The sequence below is a fragment of the Astatotilapia calliptera genome, chromosome 1, assembly GCF_964374335.1.
Source record: "Astatotilapia calliptera chromosome 1, fAstCal68.1, whole genome shotgun sequence".
Taxonomy (NCBI): domain Eukaryota; kingdom Metazoa; phylum Chordata; class Actinopteri; order Cichliformes; family Cichlidae; genus Astatotilapia; species Astatotilapia calliptera.
Window position 1 is genome coordinate 9,965,162 of NC_137422.1, and position 21,883 is coordinate 9,987,044.

General features: G+C 39.6%; 1 protein-coding gene across 1 annotated transcript in view; it reads right to left on the reverse strand.

Annotated features, from left to right (window-relative positions):
• hsd17b12b (hydroxysteroid (17-beta) dehydrogenase 12b) overlaps positions 1 to 21,883 on the reverse strand; it is a 29,239-nt gene that overhangs the window by 6,570 nt on the left and 786 nt on the right. Inside the window, exons 2-10 of the mRNA XM_026161046.2 lie at positions 12,775 to 12,821; positions 10,902 to 10,977; positions 10,020 to 10,127; positions 9,679 to 9,743; positions 7,427 to 7,471; positions 6,448 to 6,482; positions 2,262 to 2,343; positions 1,554 to 1,619; positions 251 to 400 (exon numbers count right to left, since the gene is read on the reverse strand). Of these exons, the coding sequence (XP_026016831.1) occupies positions 251 to 400; positions 1,554 to 1,619; positions 2,262 to 2,343; positions 6,448 to 6,482; positions 7,427 to 7,471; positions 9,679 to 9,743; positions 10,020 to 10,127; positions 10,902 to 10,977; positions 12,775 to 12,821 (674 nt within the window). The remainder of the gene's footprint in view (positions 1 to 250; positions 401 to 1,553; positions 1,620 to 2,261; positions 2,344 to 6,447; positions 6,483 to 7,426; positions 7,472 to 9,678; positions 9,744 to 10,019; positions 10,128 to 10,901; positions 10,978 to 12,774; positions 12,822 to 21,883) is intronic.

A 21,883-nucleotide genomic window follows, 5' to 3' on the forward strand; every position in this document is an offset into this window, starting at 1 on the left:
ACAAGTACCGTTCTCCTAGCAACCGCCAAACCCAGACTCATCCATCGCATTGCCCGACAGAGAAGCATGATATGTCACATGATACGTCAAAGTCAAACTTGTCCTGGATTTTTAGTAAATGAATCTATGAAATCAATTTGAAAATCCTACAACGGCTTGTTAATGTCTGTGCAAACTTTGGTGTCCACGCTGCAAAAAGATGATACCAAGGCTGAATAAATGATGCTCCAATTTACACATGAGAACCTACCATTATGGCATGAGGCAGATAGCCATTGGTCTGGGTCTGTAGCCCCACAGTGTTGAGCTGAGATGCAACATAGCGCTCTGGGCTGGGCTTGTCCAGTGTAGCCCGTCGGATTTTACTCAGCTTAGTCGCAACAAAAAATGGCAAAACACTCTGGAAGAAGAGAACAATGAGATTATAAGTTACAATGTGTCAAATTGTGTAACTCTAATGTATCAATACAGTATTCAGAAACGTGTTTTTTTGGCCTGAAGTCCTATGAAATTTGCATTAATAACTACAGTTATGTCTATATTAAATACCGTAAATGTCGGGCTATAAGCCGCTACTTTTTGCACAAGCTTTGAACCCTGCGGCTTTTAGTCAGGTGCGGCTTTTCTATGGATTGTCCATGATTTTTGTCATATCGTAAGACGATTTGTTTTGTGTGTTCCGCTGTTGTACGGCACTACGTTGCCTGGCGGAAGGATCGGGGTTCAAGAGTGGTATGTTAGTCACATGTCCGTCCGCCAGGCAACGTAGTGCCGTACGAAGTAGCGCGAAAAACAAACTTCAAAGTAGCGCTACGCGTTCAGCGGGAGTCGTGGATGATGAGCGGCGATAAACTTGCAAGTTATGCCCAAAAAGCAAGTTATGCCCAACTCCACCGGTGGATTCTGACAGCGTGGAAAAGTGTGAAAACATCCACGATCACCAACGGATTTTGAAGGGCTGGACTGCTGCATGATGGAGAGGAGGACACCGCCACGGCCCTTCTGAGGGTGTTCGACTCTGACACTGACAATGAGGATTTCTTTGGTTTTGAAAGTGACAACGAAGGAGAGAAGAAGAGTGGATGACGAAGCCATCCTGAGCCTGTTTGTATCCGACACTGGAGAAGAGGACTTTGGTGGTTTTAGTGCGTAGGAAGAAGAGAAAGATGGTGGTGAATGACTGACTTTTCTTCTTGTTAAAGCTGTGTCACTGCACCTGAGCCTAAAAGGTAGTCCGAATCTATTGTTCTGGTGTGCTGTAGGTTATTGTTATGTACTACATGTGCAAATATGTACCCATAACTTGTTTTTCAAAATATTAATAAAAGTGATGTCTCCAAACAGCCATCTCTTTCCTGACAATTCCCTTTGTGCATATTCTCTTACATATGATAAGTCAACATTGAAACACCTGCGGCTTTTGGTCAGGTGCGGCTAATGTATGTACAAAACAGGATTTTCCCCTGATTTTAGCTTGTGCGGCTAATATTTAGGTGCGCTTTGTAGTCCGGGAAATACGGTATGTGGGTCTTTCGCAGTGGTATAAACTTTACCTGAATAATGATCCCCTTATTCTTGTATTCAGCCTGCAGTCCTCGTGAAAAGAAGTCCACAAATGCCTACATGAAATAAATGTAGCTCATTAAACCACAAAGATCTAGAAAGGTGGCAAAAAGGTGAAACTGAAAAGATCCTTTAAACTGTCAAAATTTATTAAAAACATATTAAAAACGAAATCAATGAGTGACTGTATCAATGGTACCAGCAGACGAAATTATCAGCAAACTGGACGACAAACTCAAGATGTTGCAAAGGCTAATTTTAGCTGCTTATTTAAAAACAGCAGCCAGGACGGGACCCAGGATTAAGACAGCAGTAAATTAACCAGGAAAACTGTGAACAGCAGGCTGTATTTAAGATAACAAATGCACATGAGACCGTGATAAAACATTATGATGCCACATGTTCCTATAAACATTTAATTGGTACACTACCTCAGGACCCGAGTTACTCACCGGCTCATTTATTTTGAATAAAAACAGCAAAATTTAAAAACAAAACAACAAAAAAAACCCCACTTCATCCCTTCTTCTAAATAAATATTGGACAAACTTCAATCACCATCGTCAATAAATTATCAGTACGCTGTTCAATTAGAATAATTCATAAGATGAGATGGATTCCTCTTCAGTACATGGTAAGCTGAGTCCAACTTCAGTTAACACTTTATGAAAAGGTCATAAACCATGTAGCGCAATTACCTTGGAGGCAGAATAGACAGTAAGAAGAGGAACAGGGTACATGCCGCTGGCAGACGAGATGTTGAGGATGGCTCCCTTCTTCCTAAAAACAGCAAGACAAGCCGGTGCTTTTTTTTTTAAAGAATCAAATTACGAGTGAAAAGAAAGATGTGCAACAAACACTTCAATCCCCAGGTAACAAAAAGAAGACGGTAGTATGTGTACTTGCATGCTGAGCCAAAACTGCTCTTGCTGTACATCAAAGTGGAACTGGTAGATACAGATAGGATCAAAGATTTCATCAAGATACCTAAATGTTTACAATGTGGGGAATAGTTCAACTCTAGCCTGCGGTGCTTGCATACATTTCATTTAACAAAAAAAGAAAAAGACCAATGAAGGAATCATCTTTCTATTATAATATCTGGCAGTTTGCGTGACCCATCCCTTGTGGAATTATTCAGCCACATTAGTCAACAACAGCCTACGATCAAGCATGCGGCCCACCGGCTTATAACTGCACGACACATTAGCATACACCAAGTGTGCCAGGACTTATTTGAAAACAGAAAACAAACCAATATGCCTCAACACAGAGCCACATTTATTAGGATACATCTATCATGACTTCTATTTCCAAAGAACGAAAGAGGAAATCCAAGTTGTCATATACTTCTGTGAACTGATCTTTTTCCTGGAGCTGACACACAGAAGGGGAAATCATTTGATCGCCTGCTGAATTTTTAGCTATGGTCACTTCCAAAGAAATCAAAACTCTCTTTTAATGGTAGTTTCATTTAGAAATTAAAAACCCCACATTGCATAAAAATTATGAATTGTTCTGCATGTCACTGAGTGAAAAGTATTTGATCAGCAAGCCAAACATGATGTTGTAATTGATGGATTTTGATCCACTCCTCATTACAGAACCTGTCTGTAATGAGGAGTTCACTGGCTGTTCACTGTTCACTGGCTTTTTAGCTACCGGTATGTTCACTTGAGGAGACAGAAAATATGTTCAAGGTTTAAACTGAGGCATTTTCCTGCTTCATGAAAATTATCAGCTCATTCTAATGTTAATGCTGTTTACAGTTGGTATATATGTATGTATATGTATACATTTGTATATTTAGTGTGTACATGTGGGTGTGTGTACATGTCTATAAATAGGAATAGTAGTGGTACAATAGTTATGTCAAGCTATATAGTTTATGTCTTCCATATTTCCAACCATATCCATAATCACATACTGTGTATGCTACCATTGTATATAGTGTATTATCTTACTTTTTTTTCACTGATTGTACTTATTTGTATTTTTGTATTTCCTTCTGATATCTGTACCTGAGCTGAGGTGATGCAAAAATTCCCCCGTTGTGGGATCAATAAGGTCTTATCTTATCTTAAAATGAATGCAGCACATCTCAAAAAAGTTGAGCTCGGGCTATGTTTACCATTATTAGACATCCCCTCATATTTTAACATAATGTAAACATCTGGAAACAGAGGAGATCATCTGCTGGATCTTTAGAGAAGAATGTTGTCCCACTCTCATTTAATACTGGATTCCAGCTGCTCAACAGTCCCGAGTCTTCTTTGTCACATTTTGGTTTTCATGATTCCAAATTCTTTTTGTTATGGTGAAAGTCGTGGACTGCAGACAAACCATCACAGCACCTGAACTCGTCTACTATGAGGCCATGATGCTGTTATGGATGCAAGAGGTGATTTGACTTTGTCTTGATGAAATATACCAGCATTGTCTGGATGGAAGCAAATGTGTATATATTGTTCAGCTTCAATGGTGAAAGCTGCTAATTCAATAGGCACTAATGCACACCCGTACCATCAGAGAGAGAAAGGCTTTTGAACTGAGCACTGATGACACGCCGGATGGTCCCTCTCTTCCTAGATCCAGAGGATACAGCTTCCGTGATTTCAAAACAGAACTTCTGTGTTTTCCACTTTGCCTCTGTCCATGTTAAATAAGCTTTGGCCCAGAGAAGACAGAAGTGTTTCTGGATCATGTTCATATATGGCTTCTTGATAGAGCTTTAACCTGCATTTGTGGATGGCACGGTGACCTGTGCTCACACATTGATTTCTGGAAGTGTTCCTGAGCCCATGCAGGGATTTCCATGACAGAATCATGTCTGTTTTTATTCCCGTGATGCCCGAGGGCCCAAAGATCACGGGAATCCAATATTAATTTTCAGCCTTGTACCTTGCACAGATATTTCTCCAGCTTCTCAGAATCTTTTGATGTTATGTGGTACAGATGATGAGATATTCAAAGTCTGTACAATTTTACACTGGGAAACATTATTCTTATTCCTCTGTCCAGCTTCACTTCAGAGAAACTCTGAGTAATATGCTCTGTTTTTTTAAATATACAATCAATCATGTTACTGACCTGTTGCCTGTTAACCCCATCATTTCCTCCAGCTGTTTCTTTACAGTGTCACTTACTTTTTCAGTATTTTGCTGCCCCACCACAACTTTTTTGAGGTCTGTTGGCATCAAAAGCCTGTTTTTGTTTCAATATTACATTTTCCTTGCTTAAACATTCAAATATTTTCTATGTTCTATTGTGAACAGTAAGTAACAGAAGTAAATATATGAATTCACTAGTGCTAAAGTTTCCAAAAATGTCTTAACATGAAAAGCCCAAGATCTCTTCAGTTCCTGTTTTACTGCAGCTGGTAGCTTCTCTTTACCAAGATAAAAATACTGGCGGCTGCCAGTGGCACCCCTCGCCCTCCTAGTAGATACACTATGGTATCAATTTCAAAATCCTACTATGCCCTTTTTTTTGTTTCCATGTTATCACATCCACCTCCGACCTCTAACTTTGATGTCAAAGTCAGGTTTGAATTCATCAAAGTGTTTTAGTAGACACACCCATGGTGTCTATTTGAATTGTCTATTTTCAAGGTATCGCATTCACAAACTTGGTTTTCCACATCTCCCTGGAGGGTGACTGCAATACCCCATCAGCCTCTTACAGCTGAGACGTATAAAGAAAAGAAGAGGTTTACTTGACTACACCCACTGGACTGTCCAAAACACAGTAAAACAGAAAAATAAAAGGAGCTCAGTGCAGATATGAGAAAGAGGATCACAGAGTTACAAAAGTTAGGAACTTCTCTTGAAAAACTGAAAAGTCCAAGATCATGAGTTCAATCAGTTCTACACATACAAGTCAGCAGGAAGTGACACCTCTTTGCCGTCACACTCAGCTAAGACAAAATTAGGTGAGATGGTCAGACGTAACTCAGACACAGGCACTGACTCGGTGGTTTCTGGAATCTGCTGGAACAGCATTGTGTTTTAAATCACTATGGACTAAGAGGCTAGAGTCTAACTACAGGTTGCAGCTGACCACATAGACAAGAAAACGCCTGCTGGAGGAACATTTAATGGTCCGATGAGACTAAAAGATTGAGCTGTTTTGCCACAATTATAAAAATATGTTTTGGAGCAATGCTGAGATACTCAAGCTAAAGAAAACAGCATAAACTGTCAAGCATTGTGGTCGGGGTAGAAAGTTGCTGTGCGGCTGTTTTGCTGCTAGTTGAACTGGTACAGAGTGGATGCAATAATGAAGGAAACAGACTACCTCAGAATTTTTTTGCATTACCTCAAACCATTAGGACACTCAAATGGGTGTTTTAGGAATATAACTTTAACAAAAAATCTTTTCTTCCATGCACGAATGTGTATGTTACATGATCTCACAGCCCCAGAAAAAGAACAATTCACTTATCGAAAACCTAATATTCCCGTGTCATTTGACGACACGTTTGACCCACTGCGTAGTCAAATAATAATAAAGTTCAACATCTTTTCAGAAAATTCCAGCATTCTGCCACATTTCTTCTGTCTATGATTGTATACTAATGATGTTGACTGGGATTTGCTTCAATATCTTCTTTTGCTGCAAGGAAGAAGTTTCCCAAAAATCCTGAATCTTCCAGATCTAATATTTTAAATATCCATTCACCACTACCACAGAAATCCCAGTTTAATCTTTCACTGACCACACTGCTGGTTGGCAAACACAGCGCCCTGTTACACAATCCCACCGTACCGGCCTCCCACGTATCTCGCAGCGGGTTCCAAAACAGGTGCATATGAATGATCAGGATTCACTGCGTTGAACCTTTTATAGATTCGCAGACAACGGTGATGTATAAACACAACTTACCTCTCCACCATTTGTGGTAAAACAAGACGTGTCATCTGGAAACAGAAAACAATGATAATGGGGGAAAAAGACAGAAAGAGAAAAGGTTAGAAGTGGGTGATGCAGAATAAAAGCATGAGACAGACAAAAACGGCTATTGTTTGTGGGTTGTACGTGGAGGAGTTCATCCACATTCGTAAATGTGTGTGTGCGTGTGGGTGTTGTGTGAAGAGCTGGTCGGAGAGACAAGAGAAAAGAAATGATAATGATAGCAGAGGGAGCCGTTTAAAGAAATATTGAACAATATAAATTAAGTGTTAAGAGAGAGGGTCGACTGTAGCTGTTGCTCTGGGAACTGCTGAACATGCAGAACTGGGACAGAAGTGACTTCTTATGGTATAAGTCACTGTGTTGTGCCAGTGTGTGTGTGTGTGTGTGTATGTGTGGAGGTCTTCGGTGGTCTGTGGGACTTCCTGACTGTGGATCTATCTTACCAACCATCCTAAACACCTGAATCCACCTTGACGGCTTTAATTACTCATTCCACAGAGAGCGCACCACGGGGAAACGGATGACAAACATTTATGCATCACGAGTCCTCAGTGTGCAGTTTGGGACTGAGCCAGACATTTAAGATGAGCGGTCTGCAGCAGGCATTCATGCTGACTATCAAAAAGCACCCTGAAATTCTGTGAACATGCCTGAATGCTATTTTTCATTTGTTTGAACACATGTGCCTTTCAGTAAAAACTGGAGGAGAAAAAAAATCTGAGCTATGTCCCAAGTAGCTGTATTGATCCACACAAATTCAATGCTGTAATTACCGCTAAAGGTGGCTTTACTAAGTATTAGCTTGCAGGTGGAAATACCTGCAGTGCAATCAGGAATTTCTTTAGTAGATTTAATTTGTTTTCACACTGACATTTTAAGGTTCTTTTCTCTCTCTGATAACCTGTTAAGGGGAAAAAAAACGTAATTACTTGAATATAGCAACACTCACCTGGCACACTGATGTTATGTTAATGTTGACCAGGGTGTCAATGAACTGAAACAAGAAGAACACGTGGATTAGTACAGATGGTTACATTTTGCACTGGTGCACGTACTTGTAAGTAGAATTGTAAACATTGGCAAATGAGGTTTGTTTTGTCATTTTTAAGCCTTTTTAAGTAAAAAAGAAAAAGTCTCTGTGTGTGCGTTTACATCTAGTGTAACTGACTCGCCTCTGTCAGCTCATCAGACACATTCACACAATCCAACAATCGTGTTGCTTTTGGGTCACATCCAGCAATCTTTTGAAACAAGCCAAGTTTCTTTCAGAAGGGCCGTGTAGTTTCCAAACGGGCCCTGCACTCGCTTGGCACAGTGTTAACACTAGCAAACTTTTCCTGACAGATGACACACTCGGGCTGAAGGCTGTTGATATCCCTGATCTGAATAAATCCAAAAGATAGCTAGCTTACGTGATATTTTCTAGTAAAAGGTTTTTATTTATTTAAATTGGATCTCTTTTTATAGATGTAAGGTTACCTGTTAGCTAACTGTTTTGTTTTGTTTTCCTCCTTACTGTCAATCACGGCCTTTGATGCATCATGCTATAAGAAATGTGACCATTAACCCTTTAAGACCTACCATAGAATCAAGTCCGCCAGAGCTTATCATTATATTTTTACATGCTATGGAGCCATTTTTGGGAGCATTTCAAGTTTCTATACATCAATACAACCGTTATAGCCCAAATTTTAATAATATGTATTCATTAAGTGCATAGTAAATACATAAATGGCAAAAAAGTGCAATAAACTACAAAAAAATTGAAAATCGTTTTTGTTTTTTTAACATATATTTCTAGTTAGAGTAATTTAAGAGGCTTATCCCTCAAAACTGTAAATACAAAAAAGTTGCACAAAATAGTTTCCCACCACAGGAAATTTATTTTGAGTGTCTTCATAGTTTTATTTTTTTAAATACACCAATTTTTATACACTGCAGGAAAAATGAAAATAAATATTATAATGCAAATTTGCAAAAAAACAGCATGTGCATCAAAATTTCCAGCAACTATCAACTATCAACTATTTCCAGCAGTGCAATATGAGTCCTAAGCATCCCAGAAACGACACAGAAAGTCATAAAGTCAAACATAACCTTTAAAAACACCAGTATAGGCTCATGAGGCCCTGAAGGTAGAAAACAAAATTTTCGCAAAAATGACGTCACTTCCAGTTTCGGGCAGGTAATGGCGGACATGCGATAGTTCGCGCTGACGTCTATTCCAATGTAGGAAGTGTTATGAACAGCTGATCAGATCGGCAAAGCCTGTTTCTGGAATATTATGTTTTTGTTGCTGCAAGCGCTTTTTATGCAGTTTTTGCAAAGCTATATGTGGAAGGAAACCGTGACCTAGGACAAGCTGATGGCATAAGATGTAAGTACAACTCCTCTGGTTTCATATGCAAAAAAAATTATTGCGCTAGCTTACGTGGTTGCAGTGCTACTGGGATTTAAAAATAGTTACACAAAACGGAGCGTGCCCGCTCCGACCGGCTTTAAACGGTTAATGGAACTGCATACCTGGGATCCCTCTCATTTTTTGTTAGGCTATAGAATTTGCCTGAGTGGCTAAGATAGCAGTGATGTAATCAATTCGTTTTACAAAAAGCACTGCATGGCTGACACAAAATCCCAAGTTGTGCAGCAAATCACTTAGGAGCCACTGCTGTAAATGATAACATGATAGGGTGGAATCGTAAAAAATGTATTCTGTAACAGTAAAAGGACTATTCACATGGAAGAAATACCACGCGCATTCTTCTACAAATTCTTTTACACCTGCTTTCAGCTAGAAATTCCTGAGCAACAGCCATTACTGACTTTATGACTTACAAAGCTTAAAGACTTCATGAATAACAAATTTCCCTTCTTCTACTTAACACTTTTAAGAGGCAGAATACTGCTCTGAGTGTAAAACTGTCCCACCTATACCGATCTCCATTTAAGGAGAGTGAGACTGACGGAAACTGGACTGCTGTCTAATGCAGGTGAAGCGACCTAATCTACTTAACTTTAAATAGTAATAAAAAATTTAGATTTCCTTCAACGCTACAGCAGTTTACAGAAATAGAGCAGAGGGCCGATATATGCTGTGGAATATGCAGTCGCTGGAGAAACATCGAGGGCAAACATTCATGTATTTTCATACTAACTATAATTTGAATGTGAAATACAATAATCAGAAAACTTGGAACTTACAGTGTCGAGATTGGGGACGCTGAGGAAGAACTCAGGGTAAGGGTAGGAGATCCCAACATTGTTCACTGTTAACAAGACAAAAAAATTTCAGAATTGCCAAATTATTCAAAGAGATTAAGTATTTTATGAATACAGGATTGACTCTGTTATTCCTCATTTCAGTCTTCAGGGGGCAGTAAAAGGCTTATAAATTAACCCTTCCGAATACATGAAAAACACAGTGGATTTCACAGCACTCATTGTTTGTCAGATGTGGTTGAGATAAGATTTGACATATCGTGTGACAGGCTGATTAACACTCGTGAAAAGGGAACTGGCCTCAGCACCTCCTGCAGTCTTACCCAGTACTCCAATCTCCAGTCCTGTGAGTCCTCCTTCAATCTTAGAGTAGATGTCAACAGCACTGAAGTCTGCTTGAATTGTTTTTGTCTCCACACCACATTTACTGGCTGAGGACAGAAGTATGCATTTTAATTTACTATATCTGAGTCACAATGAAAGATACCAGAAAACAATACTCACAAATAGCATTCAGGAATGGCAAAAATGACTATTAAATAGTGATTTAGAAAGGGAAGGAAGGGGAACAAAGTATTAAACCCTAAATTAATCATCAGTGAGGTTATCCCTCCCTTAAGAGGACGCTTTCATTTAACTGGACATATTCACTTTCAGCTCCAGTAAAAGATTTTACTACCTCATAACCAAAAGCATAAGAGTCCAGCAAAGGGCTACTCAGTAAGAGATCACTTGTGCTAAAACACTAAATTCAGTGCAGTATAATTTATTCTTTTGTTACTGAGCCCTAGTGTATTATTATGCAAGCTGTAAGATTTCAGATTCGGGACAAATGAGGCTCTAAAAGTCGCGGTCATACACATGAACTAAATTAGTCTGGTGCCTCTGGAACACAGGTAGGTTTTAATCTGACTCTAAAGATGTTTTCACACATAAACTGAAGATAATTTCAGCTGAATCCGTGTGAGATGTTGTCCTTAGCTGCGTTTTTGTTTACTTCAAATCATTCTGATAAGCAGGGTGCAGACTGACTGGCTGCAATACGCTGAACTACTTCCTGCAGCGATTCTCACAAATCACCAAGGCACACAGACATTGCACCAATCAGGGTGACCGATGCAATAAGGAGAGGAATATTTAACCATGTCCAAAATTTTACAGGGGTGAAACAATTTTGAAATAATATAAACATGTGCATATCTCACCAATAGCCTTGGATACATCATCCAGCTTCTCCTGAGAGCGGCTGATCAGCACAATGGCAAATCCTTTGCGGGCGAGCTGCAAATACAAAAATGAAATATGTCAACAAAGTAAAACACATGCGCACTGCACTTACATCCATACTGATGATCAACATTTAACTGGTTCTTTGATCGACTTTTACATTTTGGCACTAGGCTATCCTGCAATATTATGAAGACGTCAAAGTTATTACTTTGAATTAATAACAAATTAATATTGAAAACTGAAAATGCAACTTTGTGAACCAAATGCAGATGAAAAAGCTTTTAAAAAGCAAAGTTTGTAGATTTTATTTTTGTCATTTGGTTTCTAAAAATGGAAACTCAAGTAAATAAATTTAATGGGAAATATAAGAGATTCTTGTTGAAAATGATTCTATACCACATGTCTCTGAGGTGAGGTAGTATCTCAAAAACTCATAAACTTGATGCAAAACAGACAATAAGTGTTTGGACTCCATTGATTCACTTTGAACCAGACTTCAAATCAAGAACACTGCTCTTGTTCACAGCAGTGGTCTGCCTGCCAACAAATAGACCCAGTGTGTGCCTTAACACTAAGCAACAATGGCATGGATGGCAGGGTCACAAGAGGAAAGTCACTGCACTCCAAAAACCAACGCTGCTGCCCAGAGCCAGTTTGCTAAAGATCACACTAGCAAGCCAGAAGGCTGTTTGAACAGAGCTCTGTGGGCAGCTAAGAGCAAAGAAAAACTTCATTGTGTATACGAGAGGCGTTTGGTTTAGAAGAAGGGAAAATCGCTGCATTCGAGCGTCAGGACCTTATTCCATCTCTGAAACATCACAGATTAGGCCTGTTTTGCTGCATGTGGGCCACGACAGCTTGCCGTCATTAATGGAACAGTAAATTTTTAAATACAGCAGCAAATTCGAAAGTGCAATTCAAGGACATCCGTGAATGGAATCTCAAGAGAAACTGGGTCACACAGTGCATCAAGATAAAAGATGTCCTGAAAACTAGTCATTCTACAAAAAACGAACAAGAGGAATAAATATGTTTTGAATGGCCGAGGTCTCACTCATCAAAAGATATTGTGGAATGGCCTGAAGCGAGCGCTTCATGTGAGGATACCTGTCATCGAGTTAAATATGTTTTGAACATTTAATTCAACTCACTCATCCAAAGTGATGTGAAGGACTGATCAGCAGTTACTCTAAACTCATATTACACTGTGGGCCACGTACAACCCACCTTGATCTTAAGTGGCCTGTTAGTCTAATGAAGTTTAACTACTCATTGTAAAAAAACAAAAAAACACTTCTATAGTAGATACTGAAAAAAAAAGGAACTTTTCTGTAATCTAATTGTTTTATTTATTACTGAATTACTCTGGTGTAATATGATTAAGGATGGAGGAGGTCTTTATCAGAAGGAAAAGCAGTAGAACTTGAAAATACAGAATCCTAAAGTTTCTTTCTTCCCATTTTCCAAAGCCATATAGTCGATCAGATTGGGGTCTTTGCCAGGCCGATTCTGGCCCCCCAGCCTGGTGTTTCACACCCCGGCTCTCAACATTTAGTTGCAGTTATTGCTGTGCAAGATGTTCACACCAGTTACAGATCAATCTTTGCAACTCACATGCATCATATTGGGTCATTTTCCTAAATAAATAAATTTCAGTGACCATGCTTTTGTCTCATTTGTGTGGCTCTCCATGTGTTACTTTCTGTATAAAAATGAAAAAAAAAAATTAAAAATATTTTTTTTAACCGGACTCACCATCAGGTGTTACATGTTTATAGATCTACTATTACAGGCACATACTATTTTCAAGTACAAGTTCATAACTCAACACCTCTGGGAGACCCTTACCTCTTCTGCATATGCTTTCCCAATCCCATCTGTGGCTCCTGTCACAACTACAAACAGAGAGAGACTTAATTAGCAAGGAAACTATATTACCATTACTCGCACCTTAATAAGATCCTTTGTACACATGTAAAAATATACAGCCTTTCCCTTATGCTCAATTACACTGGATAAACATATGAAAAACATATTGAAAATATATCACAGACTGACCCATTACGACTTAATCACATTAATCTCTACAGGCCGTAGCTTTGACTTCTGTTATAACAGAGCGTTGCAAGCAAAACATATTTAAACAGACCAAAGAAGACATGTGCTATGTAGCCAAATATATGGGCATATGAATGTAACTGATGTCATCCCAGGGCCAAGTAATGAGGTTAATCCACTTCTCTAACAACCTCCAAAGCTGAGGGAGATTTCGGAACTTAGGTCCTGGGATTTGCTCCATTTCCACCACAAGAGCATCGGTGCAGGGCGGTCAACCAGCTGATGCTCACACTCAGCTTTTGTGTTCATCCCAGGGATTCTGGAGGCTAAGAGCAGGTCAGTCAAGTTGGCTTAAAACAACAACAAAAAAGAACTATTTCTTAATGAGCCTAGATATATCTAAGGGGTCAACGTCAAGCTTAGGCAGGAAGGGGCTTTCCTCAAACTGTTGCCAGACATGTATAGCCACGCTATTAAACAGAACCTTACTGCTACAATAAGCAACCTTGCTGTAATGTTTCATTTATTGGTACTAAGGAGCTGAAATTATAACACTACGTAAAAAAGGAATTTACACATTTTTCAGAATTGAACTCTCGTTCAAAAGTACTAGAGGACTGTCCTGTTGTGAAGGATTCCAGTGAGTGACCACTTCACAATCAGAGATACTTTAGATGCACACTGTCAGTTTGAGGACCTGAAGCCTTTCTGCCTCTTCCACTTTAGACTTGTTTTGTCTTTGTTTGTCAAAACGTAGAAGCAAAAAAACATACTGCAGAAAACCCGAGCGGTGCTAGCCACCACAGATGAACAGCTAAAGAGTGCCACCTACAGGAACTTTATCAGCACAGAGATCTACTTCGAAGCATGACACAATACTTAACTGACAAGTGATGTCAAGAAATTGCTGTGTAGAAAGGCTAATTATGACCCAGCACAAAAAGCTTGAGCTCAATAAAAGGGATTTACTTTTAGATGCAGTGAAGGACACGGTTGACAGGGAGCAGCTGAGGTGACTAAGGAGGACAAAAAGAGAGTGAGGGAGGGTGAGGGGAAAGAGGTCCTCTCTGTCATCAGTGGCAGTCGAGCGAGCAGATGCCCTGGAACTGCCTGGCACAAACAGCAGCGGCAGCAGGATCCTATTTTTAGCAATTCCCATCTTTCAGAAGGAACCATTCATCACACCTCTGGCTAAATATAACAAAAAAGCGGATGGGGAGTTGCGTGGTGAGTCGAAATGTTACAATATGTCCCTGAATGACCTGCCAGGCCCTACTTAGAGAGGAATACTTGCCTCATCTTTGAGTACAATATCATTCTTGTGTTTTCAGAAACTGTCCATTATATTTTATATTCCTATTGTTTTGTCATTTAGTCCCTTCTTACTTTTTTTTTTTTTGCATTAGACTTCTGAAAGTAAAGTGCACTTAAGATGGGAATGCTGCTGTGTGGGTTAGGTCAAACCACATCAGTGTGGTTGGGTGCACTGAGCAGTTCAGCCTCTAGGGTCTGCTACTAGGGCTTTTAGGACGCTTAGGCTCATTAAATACTACATGCAAGGTGCACCGACATAAGTGCAGTCTGTTCAGAACAAACTTCACTACCTGGGACCATTCATAGTCAACAAAAGATATGCACGGTACCATCAAAAAACAATAGTCAACAAAGGTTTGTGGAAAGGAAATGTTTAAAACTAAAGAATGAGTCATGTTCTGTTCCTCATTGCAATTCCAGTACTCAAACTACTCTCACTATTCACGAGAATGCACACTGATGATTTAGCTTACGAGTTAAAGATTAAAAAAGGGGGGTTGAGCATTTTAAGCCTAAGTACTGCTCCACTGGGAACTGTCTGACTGTCCCTCCAGTGTGTTCCACCAGTGTTCATTTTGATGGCAAATTTTGATTTCGTTTTAGTCACAGTCTTTTGACTAAAACATCATTTAGTTTTAGACATAATTTAGGCATCTAAGTTCTTTCAGTTTTAGTTATTTAAATATCATATCAAGTGTAAAAGTTTGGTATGTTTTTACTGGTTGCTCCACACGGTTTACAAAGCGTTTTATTTCCCTTGACATCAAATGCAAAATATGTCCAATCTTCTTCTCCCAGAAGCATAGGACCCACTCCCTGTTTGTTGGGGGCAGATCAAATGTGGGCATCTAACTCGCCGCACAGCTAATTTCTTCTCACTGGATCACTTCCAAACTTTTTCGGCCTTACTACACAACTTAATTAGTTCTAAGTCTCATCTCTCTAGAATATTTTCATCCTGTTTTCATTTGATGAAAGTGTCAATAGATTTCATCAGAGTTTCTGATCCTCGTGCATAGGGCTGCTCGATTATGGCAAAAATGATAATCACGATTATTTTCACTGAAATTGAGATCTCGATTATTTGACGATATTTATTTAACCCTTTAAGACCTACCATAGAACTAAGTCCGCCAGAGCTTATATTATTTTTTTACATGTTGTAGTGCCATTTATGGGAGCATTTCAAGTTGCTATACAACTGTTATAGCCCATATTTTAATAATATGTATGCATTAAGTCCATAGTAACTACATTAATTGCAAAAAAGTGCAATAAACTACAAAAAAAAATTGAAAATCGTTTTTGTTTGTTTTTTTACATATATTTCTACTTGGAGAAATTTAAGAGGTTTATCCCTCAAAACTTTAAATACAAAAAAGTTGCAAAAAATAGTTTACAACAACAGGAAACTTATTTTGAGTGTGTTCATAGTTTTATTTTGGAGATACACCAATTTTTATATACTGCAGGAAAAACAAAAAAACAATACTATGATGCAAATTTTCAAAGAAAACAGCAGGTGCATCAAAATAAACTATTTCCAGCAGTGCAATTCGAGTTCTAAGCATCCCAGAAACTATTCAGAAAAGTCAAACATGACCAGTATAGGCCTTTAGCCTACAAGTAAAAAAAACTACATTTCCGCGAAAATGACGTCACTTCCGGTTTCGGCCAGGAAATGGCGGACATGTGATAGTTCGCGCTGACGCCTGTTTCACTGTGGGAAGTGTTATGAACAGCTGATCGGATCAGCGAAGCGTGTTTCTGGAATATTATGTTTTTGTTCCTGCAAGCGCTTTTTATGCAATTTTTGCAAAGCTTTATGTGGAAGGAAACCGTGACCGAGGACAAGCTGATGGCATCAGATGTAAGTACAACTCCTCTGGTTTCATATGCAAAACAAATTATTGCGCTAGCTTACACGGTTCAGGTTCTACAGGGATTTAAAAATAGTTACACAAAACGGAGCGTGCTGCTCTGACGGCTTTAAAGGGTTAACAATGACTTTAAAAAATAATATAAAATAGTGTGCAACACCACTGAAGTTTTTTTTTTTTTAAACTCTCTTTTCAACCAACGGCAGTCACTCTCCTCTCCAAATAACTTCTGCTTAGCTTTCCGAGCTTCCCTCGGGTCCTCTTAATCAGCGGTCTCCAACCTTTTTTGCACCACGGACCGGTTTATGCCCGACAATATTTTTACAGACCAGCCTTTAAGGTGTCGCGGATAAACGAGGGAGGGGCTAATAATCGGCTCAGTCATTTTTAATGATCGTTGAAAGCCCAGATCGTAATCGTGATTAAAATTCGATTAATTGAGCAGCCCTACTCGTGCATTAGTTTTTATTTAGTTATTGACTTGTTTTTGTCAGACAAAAGATAAAGGTCGTTGACAAAAACTGAGACAAAAATTATAGGTTGACAAAACTAACCATCTTCCACCCAACTGCACTTTCAACAGTCCACAGTTAAAGAGGGATCTGAGGTGCATAATCCCCTTTTGTATAATTTTCACATCTAGCAATCCTGGTTACAACACCTGTTAGTAACCATGCGCTGCATAAAAATGGATGTATGTAGCTAATGTTACATCATAATGGTGCCCATTGGTTTTGAACACTATATGTTAAAGTCTCAATTTAAAACATTTCAGCCCCATAGCATGGGAATCTATTTAGTTCGGCTTGCCTTAAAAACAGCTGTAAGTGGCCATCAGCAAAACTGTGGAGTCTTTTTTGCTCAAACTGATATCATCATGTTGGTATAGTTCCTGGATCACCAAAACTAATGTTGGTCCAGGTTCAAGAACACATGTGACCAATTACATTGTAGTAAAGTTATAGTTTTGCAACATGGACGCACCCTACCTATAGCCCTGTAACCCTAACCGCGATCACATCCCAACCCCCAATCCTAACGGCCCCTTTTTTGGATTTCTTCCTGAGTGGACATCAGCAGGTGTTTTCCCACGTTGCAAAGCTATGACATCATAACATCGTGATTGGTCTGATGCAATGTTGATCCTCGATGAATAGTTGATTGATTAAAATGTTGATCCAAGAACAACGCACAACACAGGGATATCCGACCTGATTTTTCGATCATGTTGGACTGGTGGTCCAACAGGTCATGGTGGTCTGGAAGATATTCTATGGTCTTTACTGCCTCCTTCTGGTGGTACAGGTGGCACAAGGTAAAATAAACAGTGCAGAAAGAATTTAAATATTTTAAACTTTAATGTCCCCAGTATGTATACTCTTACTCTAAGGACATCTTATATGTCGGACAACATCATGGAATGCACCAACGCAAGACTCTGTGATACAACCATTTAGTGCAATTGCTTTTTAAAAGCAAGTCATCAGTTAATTTTTTGAAATTCTCTCCATATATTACCTTTATTACAATGTCCTAATAATAAGCTATGCTCAGTGTACCTTAAGATTTAAGAAGAGTCGCTGACATCACCCTGTGAGACACAAGTTACAGATTTTGGATTTTCTATTTACTGTTTTACCAGAAGCAAGGACCATTGAAATTCAACCCATTTTTAAAACAGGATGAATTCTTGATTTTAACACAACGACTTATGCACAACGGCTGCAGCAATTTTCAATTTGTACATGTTCAAATGCTCTGTGCTCTTTCTGGAATGTCTAATACAAATACCACCTTAAAAGAGTTTATTTTAAGCAAATGTTTTTGCTATTTTAACACTACTCTTCATTTGTTCTTGTGCTCATCCATCTATCTGCCCTTTGCTGTGCCCATTTTCCTCTTTGTGTGATTGTCTTGAGTGCAGATGATGCCGGGATGCCAAGCATCCTCTAGGGCTGCAGCAGAGCCAAACAGAAGGGAGGAGTGGAGGAGCAAAAGAGAAGAGAAAATGACAAACACGAGCACAGGGGATCCTGAGGGCAACTAAAAATAGTACAGGGAAAAGGAGAGGAGAGTGCAGGGGGAGTCTGGAGGCACAATGATGAGGAAAACGTAGGCTGGGTTATTTTTAGTTGTTTTAAGAATGAAGTGATTTGCAGTCAGAACAGGGAAAAAAAGGAAAAACATTTTACAGCTGAGTGCATGTTCCCTTCACTCAAATAAAACAAGATCTATTTTAGGAACTGCAGTCTCTGGCAAATCTAGGTTAGACTGGCTAGGTGTTCCAATGATAGTGCTACTATGTGAACAACATTGGGGCGCAGGATTTCATGACACCTTACAAGATATAAGGACAACTGTACAGAAAAGTTAAACAAAATGAGAATTTTACCAACCACTCTTATTTTAACGCCTCAACTTCAGCATTTTGAAAGTCAACCATCTTGTGCCGAAATTGGGACAAGAGGATAAAAAGTTATCAGACAGAAAGCAGGGTTAAAATGACGCATGAACTCATGGACTCGACTGTCCAGGATGCTGCTAGAGGTGAAACAGCGTTTTCTTGGCACCTTTTGTGGCCAGAAAACCAGTCAATTAAAGTATGAATCACACAATCAAGTTCAGAATAGTTACTGACCATGTATATCCCCTTTCAATTAATTCAATTCAATTTTATTTATATAGTGCAAAAGCAGTCACATCAGGGCAATTTATATTGGGGCGATCGTGGCTCAAGAGTTGGGAGTTCGCCTTGTAATCGGAAGGTTGAATGTTGTGTTGTTGTGTCCTTGGGCAAGACACTTCACCCGTTGCCTACTGGTGGTGGTCAGAGGGTCCGGTGGCGCCAGTGTCCAGTGCCTCGCCTCTGTCAGTGCGCCCCAGGGTGGCTGTGGCTACAATGTAGCTTGCCATCACCAGTGTGTGAATGTGTGCGTGAATGAATGGATGACTGGATGTGTAAAGCGCTTTGGGGTCCTTAGGGACTAGTAAAGCGCTATATAAATACAGGCCATTTACCATTAGTAAAGACCCTACAACAACACAGAGAAAACCCCAACAATCAAATGACTGCCTATGAGCAAGCACTTGGCAACAATGGGAAGGAAAAGCTCCCTTTTAACAGGAAGAAACCTCCAGCAGAACCAGGCACAGGGAGGGACGGCCATCTGCCGCAACCAATTGGGGGTTATGGGAGAGAGACAAGACAGTAAACACTGCCGAAGTGAGGCAAAGATAATTAACTATTGATTAAATGTGGAGTAGTGACCCCTTATTGTCATGATTTCCCCATGTTTTTATGGCTATTTCCAGCAGGGTAACGCACCATAATGCAAAACAAAAGTCTAAATGTTTTTCATACAGCTGAGAATTAGTTCAGCAGACTTCAGGAACCTCCCCAGTTGGCATTCTGCTGGATTCACCAAGCAAGACAGGTGGCTTGAAGTGCAAATGTGCAAGTTGCAAATCTGCACAAATTGTGAATTGAATCGCACTGATGTGGAGCAGAATCTGATGCCGGCAGATCGGAGTGAGGTAAACCTATAAGCAGTTTGCCAATCACCATTAAGCAACAAAACTGTGCCGTCTGTGAAATCAGACGGCACTGTATAAAAGTCTGCAACCATCAAAAGTTTAGGGTGGAAACAAAACTGTATCCAGTATTGGTATGTCACAACTATGTCATTTGAAGCAATGTTTGAGAAATAGCTTACCTTCCTAATAAAATGCTCAGCAAGTGTCACACAATGCATTAAGGCAGCTGTATTTTTTATAAGTCATTGTCTCAGATAACGTATGATTAGAATGTGTAATACCATCACAGCTTCCCTTTTCTCTCTCCCTCACAGTCTCCTGCTCGCTCTCTCACACACCAGTGAAATGCAGGCACCGCTGAACCAGAATCACGAGGATCCTGCGTCTCATGTAAAGCTAACTTATGAATGGCTGTAGTCCCGTTATATAATCGGGCCATCCTCTCAATCAAGTCCACTTCAGTGAGACAAAGTTTGTGAATGAAAGTAGTAGCCGAGGCTAACGGGCTCCCTTTGCCTCATTGCATATTCTGAATCATTTTGCATCTGGAATCCAAAAATATCCTCCCTCCCCTTCTGCGTTTCCATTTTTAGCCGTGCACAAAAAAAAAGATCAAAGGCGTCGTCGGTTCACATCCCCCGAACATTTGGCTCCTCTCTAACACACTGATGTGACTGGAGCTGCAAAGGCTGAGAAAGATGTAGAGTCCTCTGATTTTAGCCTTGAATCTTGAATTGTTGGAAATGGTAAAGGAGTCAGGAGAACGTGTCCAAGACAAAAAGAGAAATATACAATATAAATATGCAATCAAAAGATTGTGGAATCAGCAAATAGAGATTGGAAAGGCATTGATAATACTTCTATGATGCCTTATAAGCATTTTAATTTCAGGTTTGGATTTTCATTGACTATGTAGTTTTTTTACTGACAGGCCCTACAGGTCCTGGGCTCTTCTGGGGTGCCTAAATGAATCATTATGTAAAAAACTTCTGAGATTTGTGAGCTACCAACTCTGATGTTGGTGTGAACTTTGTACACCAGACTTGCCAACACCAAAGCAATCCCGGCAGGCCAGTCTGTTCAAATTTCAAGGTTCAATCAGTAAGCAGGTAGGACAGATGGACAGCATTCAATCTAACTTGATAATCCCCTCGAGCCATAATCCAACGATAAGACTTGCAACTGTTTTACAAGTGATGACAAAAGGGCTGATCATCCCTTCAACACTATGTATTCCTTTTAAACAAAAAAGGCATCAAAGGATTTTCTGCTGCTTTACTAAAGAAGTCTTAGTGTGTAACAAGTATATGCTGAAGCAATATGGGACGACTGGATACGTCACAATCACCCCACCAGAGTGAAACATTAAACAGAGCAGCCACAGCTGTGACACACCGCAACAACCCCAGCATGAGTCGTTCCCAGTGGTTTCAAGAATAGGAGAGTCCATTAGAGAGCACCGTGTGTGCTTGTAGTCCACTGTACATTCTGTATTATGTTAGGTGCACCATCACAGCCCAGTGCAATCCAGTTCACCCTAAGAAACAAATAAACTACAGAGACACGAGGTGTGATTAGAAATGTTAAACTATTGCATCTATAAAATGCAAAAACCTGCACCTGCTTTGAATTTGGATTGTATCTTACAGTGAAAGGCACCAGCTACATTTTATTAAAAGGCCAAAGTTGCACGGCACCAAATCTGGTGAGAAAAATGTTCATTTTTCAAGGACATCAGGCAATGGTACGTGCCATACTTTAGGTCATTTGTGCTAAATATTCTCCCTAAGACGCCGAAGGATTTTACAAGAGAAAAAACAAACAAAAAAAGTGGTCAGACTCTCAGACTAACAAACAAAGACCTGACCTGACTCGGGATAGTGGCACTGGCAAATATAAATTGCTTTTATAAGGGCAGTAGCAGGGCTTTTGCATAGGACCTCATCTAATACAAGCCATGTGTTCTGCCTCAGTGGAGTTACTCTCACTGTTCATCGGTGTTCTGATAATCTCAGTCAAATAAGATTTTTTTAGCACATGTGAGACCTTAAAGAAATTCAACCCTGGAACTAGAGATACACAGAAACCACATATGGATCAGATATAATTTCAATCCAAAATCAAAAAGATAGACCAGGTATCATGACATCAGACCAATCAATAAAATGTGT